Source organism: Neopsephotus bourkii, unplaced genomic scaffold (assembly GCF_033783945.1).
Source record: "Neopsephotus bourkii isolate Nb327-2 ecotype Australia unplaced genomic scaffold, CSIRO-AGI_Nbou_v1 NB_1767, whole genome shotgun sequence".
Classification (NCBI taxonomy): Eukaryota; Metazoa; Chordata; class Aves; order Psittaciformes; family Psittacidae; genus Neopsephotus; species Neopsephotus bourkii.
In genome coordinates, this window is record NW_026902241.1 from 2,335,153 (window position 1) to 2,362,160 (window position 27,008).

A 27,008-nucleotide genomic window follows, 5' to 3' on the forward strand; every position below is an offset into this window, starting at 1 on the left:
GATGCAGTAGATGGAAGCGGCAGATAGATGCAGCATCCCTCATGCATGTAAAACATCTGCTGTCCCTGAAGCTTCATTCCCACTCTGAGCTTTTAGTCAGGGCTAAGCTGAAGATACACTACAAGCATGTGCCTTATTACTGCAGGAAGCAAAGTTGAAGAGTTTGAGATTGTCAGCTTCAATAAAGCTGTCAACATAGCAAATGAAGAATAAAGAGACCCACCATATAAAAGACAGATAGGCCACCAAAAATTTAAAAATAGTTGTAATCCACATTTTCTCTTATTGTATTTGAATCTAATCTGTTTTCTCAATCAAATCAAATCAAATTAATTACACAGCAGTTTTATATAACTACAAAAATAAAATTACAAGGGCAGAGCAGCAAACTGACCCTGATATACCATTTAGGATATTAATCTTTTCTTTTAATGTATTATTTTATAGAATCAAAGACCTTTCAAAATATTGTCAACATCTGACCTTCAAAAGCACTCTGGCTTTCTGCCAAAGCAACACTCTTCCCATTAACAAATCATACCGGCCATACATAACCTAGGATTATTTGCAATCTAATTAATACGTTTAGAAATGGAGAAATGGTTTTGAAACAAATTTATATCCCTAGTTATGGATTCTTGACATTTTTCTTTAAGGCTAATCACACCAGGTTATAAGATCAGATACGTAAGCAAACTTAATTTCTGTTTTCAAAGGGAAAGATCTATTTTTCTGTTAAAACTATTTAGAAACTTCCAGCATATAACACCACATCTGGTTTGTTGTTAGAAAACTAAAAAACTCCAACAATTTGAAGTCAGTGTACTTTCAGAGAAATCACATTTACTTTTCTTTATCATAGAGTACTTCATAAAGTTTATGAAGCAAAACAAAACACCTTCAAATAAAAATCTTAGGAACTGTCTTTATGTGCATTTTTCTTTCAAGAACATCTAAAGACATACCTTAACCTTTTCTGCAAACCATGACATTATTTCAATTGGGCTGGTAGGGAGGGTAGCACAGGCCAAGAAGTAAGTTATTTCAGAGTCCTGATCCCAAAGAAAACAATGTAGCTTTGAACAATTCTCCCTGAAACACCTATTAACTGAGCTCAGTGTGCATGATGCTTATGGAATACCAGTGAAAAACAGCAAATCAGATCTGCTAAATACAAACTTGTACTAGACTATATTAAAATTCTGCCAACTATAACCACCATAATAAAAAATGGAAATACATGCATTTATATTCTCATCACAGTTCACATTTGTGCTGACTTCTCTGAGCACTGAAGATTTAAAACAACAGTTCACAAAGTAAACAAACACTGCACCATCCATACTTGCATATCATTAACAATTTTAATTATAAAAGCTTCAGAAAACAAAGCACTCCTGCCTGCAGATTTAGAACACTGGCTCAGAAAATAAAAGCAAAACCAGTTTTTCCAACATGACAGAAATGTCTGAACAAACTGAATACTTATGCAAGTAGTCCATAAAAAGAACATTAGAATTCAATATCAAAAAGCAAGTAAAACAAAAAAATCTAATAAAGAGCTTTCATTTTCAAATGGTATTAAAAATAAACCATCCACTAAAATTAAAATTCAGCCTTTGAAATGGGACTTGAACTCTTTATGCATACTCTGCCCTGCTGACCCTTGCTAAAGGGTGTAAGTCAATATGAAATACAAATGGGGAGAGGATGATGGATTTTCTGCCAAATAACCCTAAGCAAAAGTAACACTGTTAGCTAGGGAGCCTGCTTTTATTTCCTTTGCCAAGTGATGAATTAAGTGAACTTCCTAGCTTGTATGATGTTCTATTGTTTGCATTTTTTTAACCTCTCGTTCTTCTCTTTTCATAAATAAAAGCAATGCAACCAGTAGGTAGCAGAAGAACAAAAGGAGCTGCTTAGTTGCTTCTTATGAGTTGAGAGTTTTAAAACTAGGTAAGATTGCTAACTTGGGGAGGAAAGGGAACATAAATTGGACAGAAGTTGCAATGTCATCAGTTTCTACTCAGTATAATTTTATTTATCAGGAACTGGGCAGTACCTCTACTTTCTGAATGACTGACAGATGCTTCCTATCTATTTTTACCTCTGGATAACTGTCCTGAGACTGAGAATAATGGATAGCCCTTAACAGTTGTACACTCCATACTTTTAACTTATGCATGTCAGTGACAGAGGAACGAGCAGTGTTAAGCTCTAACATGTTGCAGAAGAGGTCAGCATACAGGGCATTAAAATACCATGTCAGCTTGTCAGTGAATTCCTGATGCATGTTTAAGTACCAGCAGCTGTCATGGCTTTACAAAGACCTGTTGCCTTAAATTTCCTATTATTGTAGTGTTCACAGCTCCCCATTTGCTATGGTGAGACAGTTCTTGCCTCCAAGAAAGTTTATAAACTCAATAGGCAAATTGGGAAGAATAGGATTACGTATGCAGGCACGGGGGGGGGGGGGGAAATTGCTTAAGGCCATGAAGCTAGTCAAGGATGAAGGTTGCCTCAGCCACAGAAAAGACCAGGAACTGCCAATCAGAGAATGTGTGCTGCTGGTGACAAGCAATGGACTCAGCAGCATTGTCTTCTCACCTTTTACCAGGCAAGAAAGAAGAGAAAGAACAGGTCTCCTCAAGCCACCATCTCTTTCAGGAGCCAGCTAGTAGGAACATTCACATTGTCCTTCCTGCCTCCCCAGGATCGTCGTGGCAACCCCCCACCCCCCATACATTCCCAACCCAAACACTATCTCACTGCATGTCTCTTCTACTCTGAAAATCCATATGAGGAGAAGCAAGCATGGGTTTCTCAAATAAGCTATGTATGTCCAGTTCTTTCCTTGCTTCTGACCCAGCCATCTCAGCTACAGTGTGCCTTTTTGTTTAGCACATGACCAACACACATATGTGCCACTTCGTAGCTTCTAATCTGCGAAAAAAAGCGTTTAATTCCTTTGCCAGTGAGGCTCAGAGCAGCATCCATCCACCAGCACTGTTCCAAAAAAGCCCCTTGAAAAGAACCATGCAAATCTATGCTCTTTCTTCATTATTTTCTATCATATCATCATTAGGTTTTAAATTGCTTTCCTCACACTAAAATCACTTCACCTATGAAATCAAACTCCTTTAAATACACTAATTAAAATGCCTGGTCTTTCACATGACATCTGGCACAGTAAATCTTGGTGACTAGGAAGAAACAGTCATACACATAGCTTTGTTATTATGCCGGGTGGACTTTCTGAGCAGAAGACACTTAACTATTAATTAGTGAATAAGCTCTAAAAGAAAGGAAAAGACAGACAGAGTTACTACAATAGAGAATGAGCATCAGAGCCTGCAAAAGAAATTGAAACAAAGTGGTCTTCAACAACACAAATTAAAAAATAGAAGTTAATAAAATGAGATAATCATAACATATTAAGGATGGAACTAAAAAAGCAAAGTACACAAAAGCTGAATGCACCACTCTTAACAAAGACTGAATCAGGAATTTAAAAATCCTGGAAGGAAAAAAAACCCAACAAAACCAAACATAAATCTTTTATCATCATTTTAAATAAGTTCCTTTTCTCTTGGTGCCTTGTACCTGAAAGTTTTAAAACCTGTATTTAAGTAATGTAAAAGGAGTTGAGGGAAATCTGAGTGACCACAGGCTTAATGGTTTCTAAACAGACTTTTAAGAAAAGAGAAACTAAAAAAAGAAAAAAGAGAGAGGTAAGAAGTATAACCTCTGCCTACAAAAGGCAGGCTAGGTCAGATACAAACTTTCTCTGGTAATGAAAATGTGACAACATGTCATCAACATAGCCTTCAGGCAAAAAAACTGCTTCAGCAATAAGTACAAATGTGTTAATAAGGCTAGAAGAAAATTAGGATTACATGATTAAGAGAGAGGAGAATAGGCAGACATGATAGAGAACTGTGGGGCAGGAGAAAGATCCAGGCGGATGGCTCTCATTTGCTAAACAACCTCAGCAGAAAGCCTGAGGAAAACTGATGGAGTTCACTAATGATGCCAAAAGTTTGAAAGCATCGCCAGTGTGGAGAGGAACTAGGATATCACGCAGGAAAAAGCGGAACTTCATACCTGGGAACCTCAGAGAAGAGTTTGGGAGTCTACCAGTATTAATGCAGTCACAGAATGAGTGATGTATGGAAAACGGGGGGAAAAAAAGGTGACTGATCTAAGGTTAAAGGCAAGAGTAATCTTGCAGAGCTCTGCGCATGCATCTATGTTGAAGAAAGTGAACATGGTAACAGATGTAGAAACTAATAAAGCAGATAAGGCTCTGTTACAGGAACGGCAAGCCTAGCACGAAGTATAAAAGATCCGAAAAGCTGTGCTTGTTTAGTTAGACAGACAGTATAAAAATTATCAACTAAGAAATAGAAGACTAAGCTGGAACACAGTATGACAGGACAAGGGCAGACTAGTCCAAATTGGCCATGGAAACCCAGCTAGCTCACCAGAAGTAGCAGCAAGAGTTAAAGATTATAGCAAGTTTCAAACTGGAGTTCAGTCAGTTTATGAAGGAGATCATCTGATGTGCTTGTCAGATAAAGCAGACAGCTCAGCTAAATGGCTTATGATTTATAATCAGATGTTCTTTTATGCCTGTAAATTGCCTCTCATCATTCTGGATATCAACAACAGATTCGGGAATGTACATTTACAAATACATTTTGTAGCAAGGAAATGCCAAGTCAATTTCTAACACTTGCATTTTTCTTTAAAGGGAAGAAGGTAAAATCTCAATACAACACAGTCCATAATTTGGGAGCTTTTATTTTCAAAATAGCATCAACTCTCCTTATTGGGCAAAACAATGCTTTTTTACGTATTATTAGTTAGGCATAATTCAGTAGTTCACCAGCAATATCAACTTCCAGTTTTGAGTTTAACTTTGCATAATTTACAAGCTCTTGAATTAATTCAATTTTGAAATAGTGACATGATACCAAGATCAATGCTAGAATGCTTCCTAACACACAAGAATATCCAGGACAGCTCTATTCTACCCAATCTTCCTTCTGAAAAGCTTTATTTTGCAAAGTATGCTAAAGATTGGAACTGTCAGAAGAAAAAGCTACATGATACCTGCAGCAAAAATATGGAGTCACTCAGAACTTTCTCAAGAACACTGAATATGCTCAGATTTAGGAAAAGCTTTGATTCTCATTTGGCATAATAATTAATAAATTATTTAAAGACTGTTTTAAGCATTTCTGCAATACAAAGTAATTTAAATCATTGTTACCTGACTTTCAACGACAGTCATCCATAAGCAAAGGAAGCATGATTTGCACCGAGATTATTTGTGACAGGGCAATAAATTCAACTTTCAGGAACTTTGACTTCCTGTCAGTGAAGGAAAATGTGTTGCACTACATTTCTTGTCTCTGAAGAGTTTCCAGCTTACTAGTAAGAAAATTTGCTAAGATTTTAAAAGCAAAGCGGAACAGGATAATTTTTTTTGTTTGTTTCCATTTTACAACATGAAAGAAATGGAATTACTTTTACTTCAGCAAATATGAAGAAAGCAATAAAAAGGGCACCTGAGGTATGAATGGCATCACCATTCACAAGTGAATGGCAAAGATTCACAGATCTTATAGCAGTAATGGTACCTTATTTTCAATGTGTGGTGTGCTGCATCTTGCACTATTAGACCATGATTTTAAAGCCTTGCAACAATACTAGCACAGTATCACCTTCCTTCCCCCCACCCCACAGCCACAGTTGCGCTAAGCACAGCGGCTTGAACAGCTGCACTATGAATGGGATCACAGAAAATATTGTTAAAGCCTTGAACACCCCTTAATCTAGTTTGTAGCACACATGTTTCAGAGTAGGCCAGGAACACCTACATAGATAATGCTGTCAACCGCCTTGTACCATGAAACCTTAACCTTGCTTTAACTCCCTAAGCAAGAAAAAACCCGCAAAAAATATTGGAACATAATTGCATTACATTTTGTTTCTTGTCTGAATACAGAGTGCAGATGTCAGAGATGAAATAACACAAGCTAGAAAGACAATGGACAGAATCTCAAGAACTAAAGCTCTCTGGAGGGTTACCACATGGAACCCCTGTCTGGTGGTACCAAGCAACAACAACAAAAAAAATTAAATCCTCAAAGTCAACATTTGAGTGTAGCAATGTTGTACGTACTACTCGTGCCAAAAGAATTTTAGCCAAAGTATTTGGGCTATATTTCCTTTTTAGGAAAAAGACTACTACTAAGAAAATAATGTCTTATGACAGAAAAAATTAAATCTGCTGAAGATTATTCACTTAGTGCATTAAACACATACAACTTTTATAAGGTGGTTTATAACCCTGTTATACAATATCTGCTCTGAGAGTATGTAAAATGGACACCTTTCAAAATACAACTTTGTGTGTACTGAACAGATAGAGCAGCTAACAGTTTATTCTAACAAGAGCACCAGCACAAGAAAAAGTCAGTTACTTAGCTTATAAAAATTTACTGCTCTATTTAATTTTATACCGTTAAAAATGTGCATCAAATTCTTTCCAATTACACCAAGTCCACCAACTAAAGAAACAGAAAGTAAATATTTCTTAAGAAAGGCACCAACAGCTTGCAATAGGCCTCCTCTTGTCACCCGATACAATAACAGGAAAGACAAAGTCACATTCGACCTTGCCTAGGCACACCATGCTCTCAGCCTTGAATGGGACACAACTTACTAGGAGTAGAAAAGAAAGCAATAGCCAAACTTACAGTCCAAGCCTGAAAAACAAACTTCAAAACTACTTTAGATTAGGATTCCAAAAACATATTCATGCGCTTTTCTTGTCTTCAGTTTACCACAATCCCTCTCCTCAGCTGAAACACCTTCAAGGGATTAAAGTGATGGATGGGGCAATCTGCTAAATTGTTTATTGCAATAATTTCTGACACACTGACAAATATGACTCAGGAAAACTTACTCCTCTTCCTCTTTCACCTTTTAAGCCTTCAAAACACCTCTTGGACAGCCTGTATTTACTGACTACAAGCCTGATAGTTTACCCTTTCTATTCACCTTAACAGGGTATTAGGAAACAATCTGATGCAGGAAAAGAACTCAGAGTATTACAAGGCAAGTATTTTGTTGCATTAAGCCAACAGAGGAGTAGGAATGAACACTGTCAGAGAAACAAATGCAACAATTCTTTGTTCACTTAGGGCAATCACTCTAACCTGGACATCCAGAAACCTGGTTAATGTACTTGTTTGCAAAAACTGTCATGACGCTTCTGAAACAATGAACATCTTCCTCAAAATAATGGTGGGAAGCTATGGAGGAAAGAAAGATGACGTACATCGGCAATTTCAAAATAAGACTTTCAGCAAATCAAAATGCACTCCCCTGAACCATGAAATTAGAATGCAAACACAAGGAGAAATGTGTTCAAAATAAAAGCTTTACAGAAGCAGCAACTTTATCCTCAGGGCTGCCAGTAAAAACTTCAGTTGCAATTTATACTAGGTGTGGCCTTCAGTGTTAACCAGCTTATGCGGGTAAGCCACAAGATTGACATTTCTACAAGAGGACAGCGATGAAGAACAAAATGGGAATGAAGCAGGTTAACACCACAAAAAAAACCCAAAACAAAACAGCACAACAAAAGAAACAGAAAACAGAAATTGCCTAAATACAGAATAAGGTATGTTTCCCCACTCAGTCCTAGCACAGGACTCAGCTTAAATGCCAAGCTCATTTCCCCACCACTGCTGAGATGTCAGCTGTCCTTGCTGCTTAAATATTACCGTGAACCAAAAGCAAGTGGTATAGAATTGGTTAAACAAGACATTTTAGGCAACTGTTACACAAAAGGAAAATTAAATGTCAGAAAAAGACTTAAAGCTGCTGCCAGAGGAGCTGAAGACGTGTGAGACCACAAAGCTCTGATAATAACTGTGAAGATCAGTATGTTCAGCATGACACACATGCCCCAGTGTATTCCTTCCCAGACCTTGGCACAGCTGCCTCACACGGCCCAGCTGCTGTGCAGCACCCAAACCACTCACAGAGGCTGCCTGAGCTTCAATGGGCCATGCTCAGTCACAGCAAGGATGGGGGGAATTTGCAGGGAAACGGACAAGCAGCAGTAAAAGGCTGAGAAGATGAAGTGCAAGCCAGCCTATGCCTGCTGAGACAGACTGAGACCTCAAAATAAGAGCAGAAAGACTGAGTTGTGAGTATGCAGCAACATGGCTCAGGGAAGACGGAATTAACAAGCTGAGCCAAAAGGCTTAGGCTATCTACAACTTAATGAGGGCCTGTGATTCACTTGGATACCTGAAACTGAAGCAGGGAATGCCTTCAATTAGGGAGAGTTCACAACAGGGCTCAATGGTTAAACTTTGTTCAGCATTTTTTTTCAAACCAGACTGTCTACATGGTTGTAACTGACACTACTCAAAAGGCGCAGCACACTGCAGTTCCAGCTGCAGAGCAGGCAGAGAAACAGACAATGCAGGCCAGAGAGAGGAAGACAGCTTTACAAATAAAATTAAGAAGAAGAGGATCTTTTTTTTTTTTTACCTTGGCCGTGGCACACATCACACAAACAGCGGGATCTACACAACAGACTGGTTTTTCACTACCCACCCTCCTTTGCACTAGCTCGGGTGTTTTTGTGACTCTGGGCTGAACTGCTTCTGTGTTAAGTCAGCAGAAAACTAAGCCAACAAAAAGGGCAATAGGTTTCTGCCAGGATGTCATGCAAAAACAGTTGAGCACAGGCTGGGAAAGGAGACAGGCTTAGCTGCTCTGGCAATGCAGGCTCAGCTGATAAACTAGTGCATCCACAGTAGCTTTACTGGCACTTTAAAGCTCCAAATATTATAGCCAAATGAGGCTATCATATTATAAATATTTATTTCAGCAAACCCACCATCTTCTGTGGCATTATCTCACCTTCTCCCTGTCACACATATAACTGTTTGCCCAGGCACTGTCTGTGAGGGGAAGGAAAGGGATTTTTTTGTTGTTGTGGTTGTTTTCAGTCAAGACCAACTCTCCAGTTCATCATGTGGCTCTATCAACAGGTGTGCTGGACTGGAAACAGCAGCTGGAGGAAAGAGGTTGCTTGAACAGGGACAAAAAAGGAAGATGCCTATATTTGTAAAACTGGTACAAATTCAGGCCATGCTATTCTCCTTAGTACTGTCTACACACTTAGCAGAAGGTTCTGCTCTAGAACAACTATGGCTTAAGTAAAAAAGAATAAATATATAAAATACATAAAACAATAAATATACATGTATTATGTATATCATCATCCCACCTCACAGTGAGTGAGCTAGCATTAAGACACATTAAGATATTTATTCTACTATACAGGAAATCAGTTTAAATGCTGGTTCTCTCACGGATTTCTTATGTTCCTGCTTTGTATTTAGCTACACAAGGCCGAGAGCCTATCTCATGAACTGGGATCCCTAAAAGCCTCTTGTCAGTTCTGCCAATTACCTTACACTATTACCAGTACCTCCTGGACTCTTTCATGAGCTTATTCAACAACCCTATATGGCAAAACATGAACTCCAATCTTTTGAACAAGAACCTAATGAATGTCAGATGCAATGGGGGGAAAGGATGAACTGCACAAGAACATTGGCAAATGAGAAATGTGAAGCAGTGAAAATGTTTACTTTGAGCAAGAGTAATTAAACTTGCTCAGCTAGTTACAGAACTGCAGCAGAGTTGCCATGCACTCCTACTGTTTGAATTAAATACAGGATCAGCTTTCCACCCTGTGTTTCAATGGCTGTATGGGCTTTAGGCACACACCACATGGAGCAAAATGCAGTGAAGTTTCTTCCTAACTGCTTTGCTGGGTAGCCTCACAAGGCACTGGGCTGTCTCCCTGGATGGGCATCTTGTCAATGTGAACTGGTACACACTTCGTAGCTGTCATTTTAGACTTCAGTTATGTAGAGTAGTATAGGACAGTATTTAGTAATACCAAATGCTACATGTAGTCTCTGCTCCTGCGCTCTGACTGGTTACCAAAACCAATGTACCTTAAACCATAAAGCTTATGGTAATTACAAGCATTAAAACAACCATTTACAGTTGTGACTACCTAAAAAGTTTATTTAAGTAGGCCACTCTAGGAACTGTGGCTTTTAATAATCTAACAATGATCTAAAAACCATACTGAAGTTCTTTGCTCATGAGAGCAAAGGCAGGCTCATTTTGAAGCCAGTTTCATGGGGATTTGTGGTCTGTAGAATAGAATTTAAAAAAGAGTCTTTAGCTGGCAACACACAAAGGTTTTCTTCTATTGCAGCTACGCTGCTTTATCTCCCAACAGAGAAACTGGGGCCAAAGACGAACAAAGCGAAAAAGAGTGTTAAAGACAAACAGGTGGATAAGACCAAAAAGCATGAAATGTAAGGATATGCTCTCAGTGCCTGAGGGAAGCACTGAATGGAAGGGAATCCAAACCCAAGGTGATACTTTTCAGTATCCAAAACCTGGATCAAGACCCAAGACTGCTGCCAAAATACTTCCATTCAGACAATACAAAACAGACTTCCCACTTGAAAGGATTGCTTACTGGAGAAACAAAGTCAATTCACTCAGCCTATGAAAAATGTTAGTTACTCTAAATGCTTTTGCTCTTCATTCCACAAAGCCTTATAACAACAAGCATGGCATAATGAAACACCAATTCTACTTTCATTGAGTAAATGTATTCAGAATGCAAAATGTTCTTACTTTGAATGGATGTTTGATCATTTGAGGGAAATGAACAAACCCCTTAGCTGCACAACAGTAATACTGAAGAAAACAACCATTTTCCTTGACATGATCATGCATTTTAAAAAGGAAACACAGACATGTAACACATGCCCAGGCTACCTTGAAAACCCCATGTTTCACCACCTTAACTGCACTTCTGTATTTTCTTACACAGGTCAGCACTACCCTAGCTGCTATTGCCTAAAGCAAGAGCAGAATACCGAATCCAGTGTTTCCCAAGAATTCTCTTGCTATCAAAATACTACATGCTAATACCCAACAATCTTTGCAAACTATATTGAATCAGAAGGGCACAAGTTAGGCAAAACTGACTCTAGGAATTAATGGTGTTAATAATGCCCTAACAAACATCTAAAAATCACTGTGTGCACTTTGCTGCTCCATTAAAAAAATAAAATTAACCCTGCCCCCCCCCCAAAAAAACCAAACCAAAGGATGGAGAACATTTTTTCTAGGTATAGAATGCCTGGGGAGATCAGAAACTTACTTCTATAAAGATGGGTAAGTGAAAATAAGAAAAAAGAAAAATCAACAAATAGTCTTTAAATAGAAGCTCTCAAGATAATGGAATACAGGTAAATAGATTTTCTACTTGTTCAACCTTTTTTTTTGTTTATACAAAGAATACCAAAGGAACATATTTCTTCAGTTATCTTCTTGTTCATTAGTAAACTACTCTGTATAAGAAACCTTTTCATTTTCTACCTGCAAGTATTTAAGTTGTTTCATAACATAACAAAAAGCATACACATTCTGTAACGATGCAGAACACTTCTTCCATCCTTTCTACAATTACCAGTGACTTGCAACAGAAACAATACTTTCAGGTAGTTTGTTTTTCTATGTTATTTACAGCAATATATTGGTAAAACATAAGCATATACATATGTTTTTCTCTCCTAGTTTAAGGACAATAGCACAAGAAACCTCATGCTTCATGTTACTGCACCTCTTCAAGAGCATTGTTCCACAGGAACTCGAAGTTCAACTTTAGGATTAATGTAAGCCAACCTGGGAGACAGATGAGGATGGCTGCAGCAGCACAAAGGCATTACTACCACAAAGCAGCAATGCCTCTTTCATTTTATTAATTGTGAAATTTAAACATGTACAACAGTTTTTATAGAAAGTAGTTCACTATTCAGCCACAAGTTTATTTTGCCTGCAACTATAACAGTAAGTTCTACATGTCTAGTGTTGCTTGTGCAGGACAAATTCATAATATAAAAAGAGCCTGCCCACTCACATGATTTCATGGGAACACGAGGGCCTCACACTGAGGTTTTACAATGCAGCTGGATCAATCTAATGGCTCACTGCCACCAGAACAAGGCAGTCTTACTCTTTCTTCTACCACCTTCCCTCTGCTGTTCTGCTGCGCTGGCTCAGGAACATCTGACCCATGATTTGGCTGAGCTTGCTGAATTGGCATGAAAATAATTCAGCAGGAAAAGGGAACGGGTTTTCAGTTTATGAAGAGAGGTCAGATGAATACTAATACAAAGAATTACAGAACACCTCTTTCAGTGCAGTCCAGACATTCAACTGGTTCAGTTATCTTGTGGAATCTCAAACATGGTAACAGGAACACTTGAGACAAAGGGCAGGGTAACAGAAGAAGTGTTTTGTTTTTTTTCATATTCACTTTAAGATTATTACCAATATTAGCATAAAACAAAGGAATATTCTTCCCTTTCATTGCTATTTTATCTGCTCATTTATATCACTGTTTGCCAACTCACCAACACACCATGTTATAAACAAAATAATCACTCACCTACAAATCCTTTCTCTCCAACTAATTTAAGGGCAATTTTATCTGCCAGAACAGAAGAATTTCCATGTGCAATGTTAGCAAAAGGTCCAGCGTGAACAAATACTGGTGTTCCCTGAATGACAAAAAATACATATTATTAATTTAATGAATATGTGTTGTGGTTTAACCCCAGGTACTCGCTCACTCTCCTCCAGTGCCATGGGGGAGAGAATCAGAAGAGTAGAAGTAAGAAAACTCATGGGTTGTACATAAAGACAGTTTGATAGGTAAAGCAAAAGCTGCACACACACAAGCAAAGCAAAACAAGGAATTCATTCACCATTTCCCATTGTCAGGCAGGTGTTCAGCCATCCCCTGGACAGCAGGGCTCCATCATGTGTAGTGGTTACTTCAGAAGACAAACATCATCACTCCAAACATCATCTCCCCCACTTCCCTTCTTTCTTCTTCCCCCAGCTTTATATGCTGAGCATGACACCATGTGGTGTGGGACACCCCTTTAGTCAGTTGGGATCAACTGTCCTGGCTGTGTCCCCTCCAACTTCCTACTGCTCCCCTTTTTCCTCATTGACTGTAATTGCCATTCTTATGCAGGCAAAGTAGCCAGCAGAAGCAACAAGGGACCAGAGTCGATGGTTAAGGAGCTGGAGACAGAGATGGCAAGGAACATGGTTGGGATGCAGTGGGGATACTGACATACAATGGAAAAAGCAGGCACCACTGCTACAGAGTGCCTGGAAACCCAGGTGCAGAACCAAATTCCCCTAAGTAGACATTATACAAATATGTAAGGAAAACAGACTGCAGCATGGACCAATCTAAACTAGGTATAGGGAAATTTGTCAGATGGCAAGCAATTATCAGCTTCTCTATTATTTTTTTTGGAAGGCATCACAAGGAAAGAAAAAATGATATTATTAGCATCTACAGAAAGGGATTAGGATTAGGCAAAACAATATAACTGCTATCTTTTTCTGAAGTCAGAATACACAGTCAGACAGAAGGATGTAATTTCAGTTCTCTTACTATAAAACATTTTGGCAAACAAATCCCATTGTTGTGTTAATGCTTTCAAAACGCCCAGCTAGTTAAAGTAAAGGTAAGGAGGCAACTTTAGATTATCACCATCAATGTTCCTCACACGTTCTGTATTAGGAGCTACTGCCAAGCTACAGTGCAATCTTCCCCAATTTTGACCAGAAACACCAATTAAGGAGGATTGTGTTCCATGGATCAGCTGTAGATCACATCCAACGGCCCCATGAAACACATGAAAGCTATTAACCACAGAAGCTGGTTGTGTGTCCCCCCCCCCATCTAGTGCTTAAGAAAACAACCTGCACAGATAAAAAATGCCCATATTTTCCATAAAACACCAGAAAAATTTGATTACAGTCATGAAATACTTCTAACTATAGAAAACAGATTTTCCTGTTTCAGTAATGCTGAATACAAATCACATGCAAAACATCAACAAGAAACATCTTGTTACTTCCTTTAGGAGTAATTATATGTAATTAATTCTTTTGTTCAGACAAATAACTTTTTAGCTTCTGGCACATTAAACTTCAGGTTTGTTTTAATAAATTGGGTGTTGTTTTGTTCAGGTTTTTATGTTTGGTTTGGTTTTTTAAATTAAGAGTGGAAAAGGAAGAATATGCACACATATGGGTGTGGGATATTCTCCAAAACCTATGTAATTAAGCTACAACTCAAGAAAACTTTGCCTCATATATGTTAGAAAAGAAACAGGAGCAGAAAAAGTAAACAAACCAGAAATCATGCTCTGTAACAAGAGGAATGATGTAGACTGTTATCATCATTAACACACTGGCTTCACAGTGTTTACTTAGGGTTAATATTTTTTCCTGCTTTCTATCTGCTAACAGCCACACAACGCAATATCAACTGGGATTTTGCATAGCTATGTGAAAATTTAACTTGACCTATAGACATTTTCAAAGTTTCTTCTAATATCTGGGCATCAACCTATTGGGAGTTGCTGTGCAAAATAAAAGATTACCCCTATTACCCTAGCTTTTAACTTACATGAAATAAAAAGTTTCACTTCTACTTTAATCCAGTATTTTAATCCAGCTGCTGTTTTCAGCTACCAGGTTCAAATCCATATTTGAATACTTGGACATATTCTGATTTGTGTTTTATTACTCACTAAGTTCAATTTTACTTTTCTAAGTCCTTAATTTCTTGTGGCAAGCTTTTACAAGGCTGCTCTCATCAGAGCCCAGCACACACATGAGCAGATGGAATGCATGGAAGCACAACCACAGCTGGTGAGAAGGCAGCCCAGCCCATATTGTGGTAACTGCAGAGACAGGACCAGAAGGATCTCCCAAAAAGTTCCTGGTGCAGTTGTGTTTCGAAGAGTTCATCCACACAACAGGGATAGGAAGGAAATTTTGACTGCGGGATCCAACATCCAGAATACTGGTAGGCAAGAGGCCCCTGCCACTAACTTGAAATCCAAACAAACTACTAAACCACTGGCATGGACAGATGCTCCCCTGGAGTTCTGAAATCAACCAAAAGAAAAGGAGTAATTTGAATATTTGTTTGTTGGTTTTTTTTGAAGGGCAATCCTGAAATAAACACAGTCTAGGTACTGAAGGGTGTGAACTCCAGTAGGACCTCAGGAGCCTCAAGCACACCTTGGAACAGGGACAACAATGTCTTCTTGGGGCAGCTTCAGTGACTCTCTGCCAGCCCATCCATCCCACTCTGCAGAGTACCACTTATTTTCGGTACACTCTTAATAAACTATATGGAGAAACAGTGGCACAGGGATGCATTCTGCTGAGTGCTTTCAGTACAGGAAATGTTATTATCTAAGTTTTAGTAAAAGAAAAGAAACCCAGAATGTCAATAAATATCTGAAGTTATCTGGCTGCGAGAAGGCTGTTTAAAATACTTATTACCGTCCTCCCCTCATCTTTACTGAGTGGCACTTCAAATGTAACACGAGCAGACTGTCCCAGAGCAGGCAGCCTGCAACTACAAAGAGCTGTCCCATAGAGCCTCTCCTCTGTTATGCGTGGCATAAATAATTGCTAACCGTTAAGGGATCAGTTCACAAGGGAACAAATCTGTCATGACAAACACGGATAAACACCATGAAATCATTATGTACATTCCAAAGTCATCTCAATTTTACAGCACTGGATGTAAGTTCTACTGAAGCCTGCAGTTATTGAAGGTGGAGTGCACCATGTTTCCCATTTTGAGATTTTAGTGTCACTCCTGCATATAAAGTACTGTCAATCACTTTATGCCTTGAGGCAGCATTTCTTTTGTTTTTTGTTTGCCACTGAGAAGGTGGTTTGTGTTTTTTTTTTTTTGGTTTTTTTTTTGGGTTGTTTTTTGGGGTGTTTTTTCTGGTGGCAGAGTAGCAGATTTGTGATGGAAATCAACCCACCAAGAAACCTCTTTGAAAAACAGCAAATTAAAACACACACATCAATTCACGTATGAAGAAAAGCACTGTCACAACTTGCCAGCTCAGTTCCATGCAGGACTGGCATTTGGTCATTTTTGATTTCTGACCTTGTGGACCTCTTCTACAGCTCACACAGATGCCCATGTAAAGCTGGTGCAAATCTAACGAGTAGATCAGTGTTCTCCCCTTTCACAAGCCCTTAGAAGCAAGTCCTCAGATCTCCACAGCTTAACACAATTCCCAGGCTCTTGGCCTGATCACAGAGGACAGCAGCTATCTCTGCAATGGGTATCTCAGCTATCTCAGCTGCTGCTACTCACAGACACTATCACTTACAAATTATGCCAAATTAACTGTCAGTATCAGTTGGAAGTAATCCAGAAGATCTCCTGCTCCACCTCCTCTGCCAGTGTTTTTGCCCCGTCTCAATACCAAAGTGATCCGGAAGACCTGCTTTGCTGAACAGTTTCATCCCTAGTTGGAGGATGGGTCCAGGGCACAGTCTTAGCTGCTTCTGTTCTCTATAATCGTATTATTCTGGTCTTCCACCACCTGTGTGCTGTAGGATCATTTCTAATGTCACTGTTACCAAGTTATGGAGATGTTACTTTATGTTTGTATGGAGAACTTGTTCTCACTGAAAGGATTAGGATTAAGTTGCCCAATTATTACTGGTAGCCTCTTTGGAAACTTACAAGATCCTTCTTGTGGATGATACTTATTAGGATTATTTCAAGTGCATTTTAGGTTTCAGATCTCCTCATTTCTGGTTTGTGATAAGAAAGACACTCATCAGAAATATGTCATTCCCTACAGCAGACGAGACATTATTACATCCACCACATCAGTATACAGTAGGATTAGTTTGCCTTAAAATCTATCATGCTGGAGGGCTCTAAACTCACAGGTGGATCACTATGCTGCATTCAAATGTTCAGGGCAAAATAGCTTCCTTGTTTCTCTTCTGAAAAAAAATTAAGCTATTAAAATCAGCACCTCTTAAAGATATTTACATGAATAATTAATAACAATGAAATGTATTTATTCACAAAATGGGACATGACACAAGCTTGAGGCTCACAAACAGCAACAGCAGCACGGGCAGTAACAGAGTAGGCCATTGCATCTCCACACAAGAACAATGACACAGTCCAAGAGACATACATCAGCCAAAGCAAAGCACAAACTTGGAAAACATTTAGATAAACTGGAGTTTTCTGTTCTTGGACAGGTGACAGCCTGCAAACCAACAGGTACTCAAAGGGTGACAAAAGTTTGCCTTTGAGTCTCAAACGGCAGGAGTAGAGCACGAAGCAGTCTGCTCAGCTGCTTTAGTTTGCTTTTTTAAAAAATAACTTTGTGAGAAGTTTTTGGAAAAATATCCTTGGGTTCTGCGGTCGGGCTCCTTGTAGCAAGCAACAGCGTTTGATGAGACTTGGCAGCTATTTCAGCCATAGCATAGATTAGACTAGAAAACACCACATAAAAGCTGGGAATTTAATCACTCAGAAATGTGAATATAAAGAAATGCAGGGCAAAAAAAAGAATCAAAAAAAAAAAATCAAGCATGCAAGTCCCAGACCGAATGCCTATCGATCAAATGAAACTCTTCTGACATTTACAATTGTCTTTTAGAACACTACAACAAAACCACATTTTTTTTCTAACAGATACAGAAAGTGCAAATAGAGCAACCCAGACTAAACACTAAGAATCAAAGCTACCTTGTCACTGACGCTTACTGTACACAATGTTATCCAAGTGGTGATTTAACACAGTTAAAGCTGTGACATTCTTGATGCTATGTGACCTCCACTTTCTGCTGCTATTAGATGGTATATTAAGTTCTGACACACACATACATTCTTCTTACTGCCACAGGAAAGAACAGATATTCTTTGCAGGAGAAAATAATTAAGATGGCCACAGTAAAATAACACAGATAAGTTCTATTTTTCTAATATTCCCTGAGAGTAGGAAGTTGTTTCTATCCAAACATAAAAGTAAAAAGGTAGTTGCCACCTTGACATGATGTAGAAAACTTTTACCAACCCAGGACTGCACTGATATATTTCTACATTATTCAACTTTTCACCATATCAGGGATTGTTGTGAAATATTCCAGCCATGTAATTTTGATGGTCAAACTTTCAATAACATACTTTTTTTTTTTCCTCCAAATGCATTTATTTTCAAAACAGCTTCATCATTTCCCCATTTTGCTTCCTCCCTCTCCCCATTAACACTGTTCATCATTCAAATTACTATTGGAAAGGCAATACTAGGCTGCCCAGACACAATGTTAGGTTGTACTAGTCCTGCATTCTCTGAGCTGCTGGAAGAAAGCTCACTAGGGTATGTGTAAAACATTCCTCTCACAGGTCAGCAAAGCTTCATTTAGTCCCTGAAGAAACTATAGCAAGACAGTGGCTTGAACCTTGAAAATTAAGCACAGTCACTGGAGAGAAGCATGACTAGCTCATATGGAACTTGAAAGCTGGAGAAGGGGAGGTATCATAAACCATACTCACCTCTAATGTCTGCATTAGGGTGGGTTTAATTGCATCTTTCATCAGAACTGCCAAAGCACCTGTTACTCCCTAAAAAACAAGAGAGTTCACATTTTAAGGAAGTCAATTCTAAGGTGCAACATTCCCAAGTTACACTTAAGCTTACACTTAAAACAGGGAAAAGATCTTACAGTTCAAAGGAGAAAAAGAAAGTTTTTTTTTATAGACCATAACGGTAAGCAGGGCTACGGTGTTGCATAAAGAATTTATTCAGACATTACCTCAAGACTTCTAACATACTCTGTCTACACAGTGTGCCAGAAATAGTAATGATTTTGTTCTGAATATACTTAAAAAGGCAGTACGTAAATATTCTTCTTATTTTATGGACAGACCAGAAACAGAATTAAGTGATCAGCATAAGGATGTTCATGGGAACACAAGATGAAGAGGAATCAAAGGCCATTTAAGTCCTGAGAAAGCAAGAAGGCAATAACTTGCTAAAAATGCCTAAAGAAATCACGTATTTTTTCCTTCATGACAGAATCAATAGCATGAATCAATAGCTAGTGACAACCAGAAGGGGTATTTTTCAAGACTTGTACAAATATATACATAATAGACACAAGATGAAAGCAGCCACAGAATTGACTAGGGGTAGATAATGAATACATCACAAGATTAAAAGTTAGAGGTGCCGTACTGTGATAATGAAAGGAAAATAGGAGCTGAGCAAATTGCTGTATTACTTCTCCCTAAAAATTTTACTCAACATTAAGTACAAATTTCATACTGACTGAATTTAAAATAAAGTCCACCTACACCAAAATTCAAGGCCAGTTTTAGAAAAAAATGTCTACAGTGTGCACATCACTATCAGACTGTATGTAGAGTGTTATCTAGAAACCATAAACACATATTCCAGTTTATTCCTAAATGACTTTCATTTTGAGATGTTTTGTTTTGAAATAAATCAATCATGAATAGAAAATGAATGCAGTACTGAGTGTCTCATAGACTTGCTAGAGAACAAAAATTTAATTTAATACACTGTTGTACTGAAATGAACATTAAAACCAAATAAAAATACTAGCTGTGGCAAGCAGTTCAAAATGAAGATTGAAAAACATAGCTCCATTATACAGGTAGCTTATTCAGAGCTAAACAGTGACTGAAATAAAGAACAGGCATGAAAAAAGAACCTGTATAATTCTCAAGATGGCACCTGCCATCTAACCCCAAATTTGAACAATCAAACTCTGTGTGAAAATTCTAATGTCAGACAGATAAGACACATAAAAGTACACAGTGATTACATAAGTGCAGTATTTTATACAAATTCTAGTTTCCCCTTTCTAAGCATCACATCTGAACACAGACTTCAGAAGAAAATGAAGCATAATATTTGGTCTCAGATAAAAATTAATGTAATTATTCCCTAAATACAAGTAAAAGGAAAAATGCATTAAAAAGTGAAATTAATAATTGATGGTTTTCACTCGCACAGGCTCCTTAAGAGCTGCAGATTGTTTTAATTGGTAAGATTGTAAACTAATTATTTTAGATAAAGAACTTAAAGCTGCAGAACAAATCTCAACAATGTTTCATAATGCTTCATTTAACCAGTATCCCCCAAAATTTTCTGCTAGTGGAATAAAATGTAACTTCAGTATTTTATTAATGCATTACTTTTCTTTTTAGGACCATGCAAAATAACTGCTACTGCTATTGCCTTTGATTTCTTGTATTTCAGTAATTTGTAAAAGTCTCTCTAAAGTGGGCATATTTCTTAGGATATTAAATTTTAAATCTGTTCAATATAACAATCTGTTTTATAAAAGCTATTTCATTGATTTCCAGATCTGAAGCACTTACAAAACAGAATAGTAAATAGAACAATCTCAGCTTGCAACAAATCTAAATCCTAGCGATTTATCCATTAAAGGCTAGTTTTTAATCCTACTAATTTATATAAAAAAATAATTAAAAGTCTTTTTCCCATTGATCACAGTGCAGGATTTTAATTCATGAAAAAAGAGAAAAAATCCCCACAGTATGCAATATACTTATTGAACACATCCATAAGCCTTTTATTTTCTTGCTGTTTGATTGATTCAGCAGCCAACTGAGAAAGAATTTCTCAGACCAGAAGCACCATTCTTCTGCTCCCACCCCCCAGCTGAAGGAAATACTTCTCATCACTAGTTGTGAGCAACACAAAATATAACAGCTAGTTAAACTGTTCAACATCTGTCTCATGAAAAGCAGAACCATGTACACACACTAGTCAGAAGGTTACAGGTAACAGAAATATCTGAAGGAAAAAGTTAGTTAATTTTACACTTTCTTCCTGTATCTCGGGTTTTCCACCATCATATAGCAAAAATTATTCATCATTATGCTAAAACAGAAACAGCTGCCAAACATTTTTGACACATGAACACTGAGAGAGTTTACAGTCTTACCACATTAAAAGCCATTGTAATAGCTATTCAACTTTCTGGAGAAGAGCAGTCAAATGGAAAACTACATCAGATCTTCCAGCTGGTCAATGGTGACGTTAACCACCTGAACAGCCACGGCTCAGTCCTAATGCTCTTCTTGGGAAAACTGCCTACGGGCTGACAAGTCCTAACTCATGCCAACTGTAGCCATCCACGTAGGGGGTTGTTTTCTACTTCACACTGGACAAGACCACCAGCCCCTTTAGAGAGCATGCAAACAGTTGTGTGTGGACCCAAGCCATGCTGACTAGAAAAAAGACTTGGAGGGAGAAGCAAAAAATCAAATCAAATCAAATCAAATCAGGACACTCCCCCCACAGCTAACAGTGGCTCACATCCTGTCTCCTTTGCTTTCTAGTAGTTCACTAATCTGAAAAAAACAGTTAAGCTAAAAACCCAAATAATTCCCATGTGTTTCAATGTTTTTGGGAAACTTCATCCACATTAGAAATGTATCCTGGACACAACTCATTGTATCTGAAGCTGAAAGCAAAGAAAAAAGATGGAAAGACTCCAATTAGCACACATCGTATCTGTCTGCCTTTCATAGTTCTTAAACAGGTTTGGTGTCAACAACAGTCCTTAAAAGCTAAACAGACAATAAAGTTTTCATTTCTACCTGACGTGATGCTGTCAGAATCAAGTTTTCCTTCCTTCATATCCCCAGTCCTCCCAGCAGCTAGCAAACAATTCCCACAGCTCACTGAAAATCCTGGATCTGGTTCTCAAAGCTGTTTAAGGAATCAGCTTTCCATTTCCAATTCAGAGAAGGTAGATAAACTTTTTATAAAAGAATTAAAGGCTTAGACAGCTACACACCAATTAGGCATATGAGAGCCCAAGAATCATTAGCTTTCCAATAACTCATTGTCAGGAGAAAGAAGCAGGACTCCAAATCAAATGTATACAGACAACCAACTCTCCTGGGGTCCCTCCTGGAACTAGTCCCAGGTACTTCTGAAAATAATACCCATTCCATATATCCATCAGCCATCAGGGCAAATACACTCTCCAACACACCAAGATCATAGAGCACAAAATACACAGAAAAGGCAAACTTGGATGAAAAACTGAAATATTTTCAAAGCAACTTCCAGTGGAGCAGTTTCTGAAGTCTATCAAGAGCGTAAATGGAAGCTAGCATTAGATGACGAGGAAGGCGATTGAGAGTAACTACTGTGAAATGAATAAGGGGTTACAAAGACTGAAGGGCAGAGAAAAGCCCTTTTCTTTCTAAGAAAAATAATGAAGTACTTGTAACTTTCCTTCATTTGAAACTACTGTCTCTAACAAAACAATATATTTTTCTGCAATATCGGTTCTGTAAAAACCTAAACCCTAAACTGTAGGCTGAGTAGGACAGCAACTACTTTTGTTTAAAGCGAAGTATGCACACAATGTTTGTGATGAACCAGAGAACAAAATATATTCATTCCGCTGATAGATCATATATAAAAGTAAATATGAAGCTATTCTCTTTTGGTCCTGGAATTACTGAAATATAACTGCATGGCATAGAAAATAAGCTGAAAAGAAGTCTTACTTAAAAAACACAGTGACATACTTATTCAATATTTTTCATAGGTGTTGAAATACTGATCTAGGGCACGCATACCCATTTAGTTTCACACAAAAATGTGTCCATCAAAACTCTACTATACTGTAAAAGCCAAAAAGCAATTCAGTCTTCAAAACTCCATACAATGAGCACCACATTTTGGCAAAGACTTCTGTATGTTCCATTACAGAGGATAGCTATTTAATCCATTATTCTTGTGGAAGGAGTCTTCTCAATTCATGAAATATTAAATGTATCTTTTTTTCTGTTACTCCTATACTGCCTCTGCATCTGGTTTATATCTGCTAATGTGTATTTTAGGTTTTTACTATTTTATCATTATAAATACATTGCATATAACGTCAAAATTAAGAGCAACTGTGTTTTTGTGAAGTATGCTGTGTGTATATCTGGAAACAAATCACAGGGAAGGGTTTAGTGGTTTTGGTTCATGTAGATTCCAACAAACTAAAGATTACTGTCAAACATTTAACTTGCATAATTTCAGTCCAGGTAGTATATATAGAACATGAACCCTAGAATTTTTTTAAGTGACAGGTAGAACTGACCACCACACATTATTCAGGTTGTGTGCTACTTCCCATGATAAAGCTGCCTTCCAAATTTGTTAGAACTATATGCAATTGCAGTTCTTTGGGCTAAAATGTTCCATGTCAAGTGGCTATGATAGATTCAAGCTTTTAAACTGGATTTTTTTAAAAGAAGATTTTAAGTCAAAATGATTTAACTGTCTTGGACTGAGAGCATTCAAAAATGTATACTGGGTTTCCCATGTTCAGCTGACTTGAGGTCTTTCCTTTCTGAGCTATAAAGCTTTACCTCCTCTCTGACCCTGACTCAAAAAAGGATGAACATATGGGAGGAGAATGGCCTCACATAAAATCTCTTGCCATATCTGAAGATCTACCTGAGATATAAACACTGGGAGAACAAAAACTGCAGCTCACAGACACTCATTAGTGAACGCTTAGCCTTGTCTTATCCTGCCCAGAAAGCGTTAGTCTCAACGTGCCATGTACTTACAGCCTAGGTGTAACCACTACAGTTATCTACAGTACTGAACCAGCATGGACCTGCTCTGGGCCTGGACACCTGGACCACAAGCAAAGATCTCTTCTCCTGGATCCCAGAGGAATCCTTTTCTAACATATACAAGAAAGAGATACAACTTGTGAAGTCCAAATAAAGAGGGGTAAAAGCTGGGCTTGCAGAAGAATAGTAACAACACAGGCAGCACAAGGAGCAGGGGGAAGAGTAGATACTGTGTTTACAGTCTCGAAACAGCAGGCTTAGTTGTAAGCTGTTCAGAAAAACTGACTACCTGTAGGAAGAAATCAGGAACAGAGGTGAAATGCTACCAGATAGAACTGAAATTTACCTTCTTTGTACATATGATACCACAGTGTGGGCTTTGATCATGTATCTCTGGCTATTGTTTCCAGAGGATTCGACTTTATACAGTCCACTTTCACAAGCACAGTACAGTTATTCATTAGCTCTCCACCTGTACAAAGTAGGCAGTATTTAATTTGATAAAGAAATCTTAGCAAGAAAACCCACTACTAATTTCCTTTTCTGACATTTCTGAAGTCCCAACACTACAGCATCCAACTTCTCCACCAATGTTAATAAGCCTGTAGAAATAACCAATTGCTCCTGTTCTTAGAAGAGAAACCAGCACCAACAAGGATCAAACTCAGAAGTATTCACCAATTCTGAGTGCTCAGCCTAAGACCTGGTTCCAAGTTCTCGGTGGTGTTTCACTCTTTCCACAGGTATCATCCGTTTAGCTCCTGGGTATCAACCCAGGTTGAGGAATGCGTAACTCCTTCATGTACTGTAAGAACTAGTTTGTATAGACACAGCACCACCCATCAGCTTTGTGAAGTAGAAGTTCATTCTCCAAAAAGTATTTTTCTGCCTTAGTCATGAAATCACCTTCCTGTCCTTCCCAGAGTTCTCATCCTCATTTGCAACACACTCCACAACAAAGGAGGCAGGAGCTTCTGCAATTCACAATCATGACATGCACCCAAGTTTTCCCTGTGCATGGTATGAAGGGGGCCTGCAGAAGAAAAAGAATGCAGCAGCATAGCTGCAGATGGTCATACATCCTTGACACCGGTGAGTATTTTATTCTGGGCAGTTCTTCTACTGTATAATACAGAACACTGCTTTAAAGAAGAACTAGGAACACATGTTCTGCACAAGTGACACTCTCAAATGATTTTGAGGCACTAAGCATGGGAAGTTTATTTAAATAAAGACCAAAGAAAAATGAAGTAATTTTTATTTTAGGGACATAGTGGAAAAATTTTAAAGTTCTTTGTGCACAGTTCATAATTCCACCCCTAACATCATATTTCCACAGAGCAACTATAGCTCTATAGCCCAGAAAGCCAACCATATCCTGGGCTGCATGAAAAGGAGTGTGACCAGCAGGTCGAAGGAGGTGATCCTGCCCCTCTACTCTGCTCTTATGAGACCTCACTTGGAGTATTGTGTACAGTTCTGGTGTCCTTAACATAAAAAGGACATGGAACTGTTGGGCAGTTCTATGAGGGGCACAGGGATGATCAGGGGACTGGAGCACCTCCTGTGTGAAGATAGGCTGAGAAAGTTGGGGCTGTTCAGCCTGAGGAAGAGAAGGCTGCTTGGAGACCTCATAGCAGCCTTCCAGTATCTGAAGGGGGCCTATAGGGATGCTGGGGAGGGACTGTAGTTTAGGGTAAGGGTAAGTTTAGACTGGATATAAGGAAGAAGTTGTTTACTGTAAGGGTGGTGAGGCACTGAAATGGGTTTCCCAGGGAGGCTGTGAATGTTCCATCCCTGGTGGTGTTCAAGGCCAGGTTGGACAGAGCCTTGGGTGACATGGTTTAGTGTGAGATGTCCCTGCCCATGGTAGGGGGGTTGGAACCTGATGATCTTAAGGTCCTTTCCAACCCTAACTATTCTATGATTCTATGATTCTATGAAACAAACTACAGAAAAGCAAATGATTTCATTCAGCAAACTGTATGTATTAAGTGGATAAAGACAGGTTAAATATTTTGCAATATTATTATGCTGAATTGCCTTCACACAAAAGTAGCATCAAGATTATAACAATGTATTTTAAATGTAGCTTTAATTCTGACACTGAACGGTTTTAAGGTTTTTGCATATGCATTACAAGGTAACCCATTCCCCACTCCCCTCCATTTGGCCAAGATAAAGTTATGCAACTGAAAAGGAAAATCAAAACTTCAACAGCTAGAATAGTAAATGTAGTTCTTCATTTCTCCCACATAATTGGGAATAGTTGATTTACTTTGAATTTTAATGATGACTGTACTTAGAAATTTTGGTACCCTTATCTTAATTTTAATTTTAAATCCAGTCAAGCTAGATGTTTTCATTTCCTTATTAAACTGGAATCCATTAAGGCCATGTGAAGGTATTCCTGGCTTGTGGATTTGCTGACAATCCAGGATACTGGTTCCTTTACTTATTCTAAACATGCAGTAAGTTTGTGCAGGTGTCCATATAAAAGGGACAAACAGGAAGAAACACACAAAATCTGTGTGATACAGGCAGTCACTGCCAACAGCATGGCTACAAGACATATCACAGTTGCTAAAAGGATATAGTTAGATGACAAAAAAACATAAAAGCAAAGCATTATCAGATTTATTGTATTTAAAGTGTGCTGTCAATCTGCAATACATGAATTTAATTTTGCATTAGGCTTCAAAATTCAATAATGTTGAAGTTAAATGTATAATGTTACAATAAACTAGTTCCAATCACAGCGAGCCTATTCCTGGCATACAGCTGGACTGCAAGAGTTAACTGGTAGCTTCTGGCTCCACCAGAACCTGCTATAGACAAATGTGTGAGTTTCCAACCCCTGTTTACAGACTCACAGCCTGGCTATAAGGGCTAGAATTTGATATAAAGGAAGAGCATATTGACTTCTTTCAGAAGCTGAAGTAGGGAAAGAGGAAACAGCAACTAACTAATGAAGGTAAGGAAGAAAAATTTTAATGATGTGAAGAGATAACCCTGTGTCATTAGGTTTTCAACAGCACTGCACGAGCTACTAAGATGTAGAAAAATAAGTGTTACAGCTGAACCCAGCACTCCCTGTCCCAAGCACTATCAGCAATATAAGAATTAAGAATTGCTTGTCTCCATTCTGATTTAGTGGTATAAGCATTCACGTGGTAACTAACATTGTAACATCTGAACACACTTCACAAGTACAGTAGCAAACATTACCAGCTCTCTCAAATACGAGCCCACACTCTGACTCCCTCCAGCATCAAATTTGTTTGCCTTAAGAATTGCAGAAAACTATCCAAGTACGTTATGGAGACCAGAGACTCCCAGAACCAGA

General features: G+C 38.3%; 1 protein-coding gene across 7 annotated transcripts in view; it reads right to left on the bottom strand.

Annotated features, from left to right (window-relative positions):
* Positions 1 to 27,008, bottom strand: part of MTHFD1L (methylenetetrahydrofolate dehydrogenase (NADP+ dependent) 1 like) — a 155,905-nt gene that overhangs the window by 80,933 nt on the left and 47,964 nt on the right. For 5 of the 7 annotated variants that reach the window (XM_061378664.1, XM_061378658.1, XM_061378659.1 and 2 more), the window contains 2 exons: positions 18,569 to 18,637; positions 12,584 to 12,695 (listed from right to left, as the gene is read on the bottom strand). In XM_061378664.1, coding sequence (XP_061234648.1) covers positions 12,584 to 12,695; positions 18,569 to 18,637 — 181 coding nt within the window. Of the gene's footprint in view, positions 1 to 12,583; positions 12,696 to 14,697; positions 15,725 to 18,568; positions 18,638 to 27,008 lie in introns of those variants that run through there. The other 2 variants (XM_061378662.1, XM_061378663.1) reach the window with 2 other exon arrangements.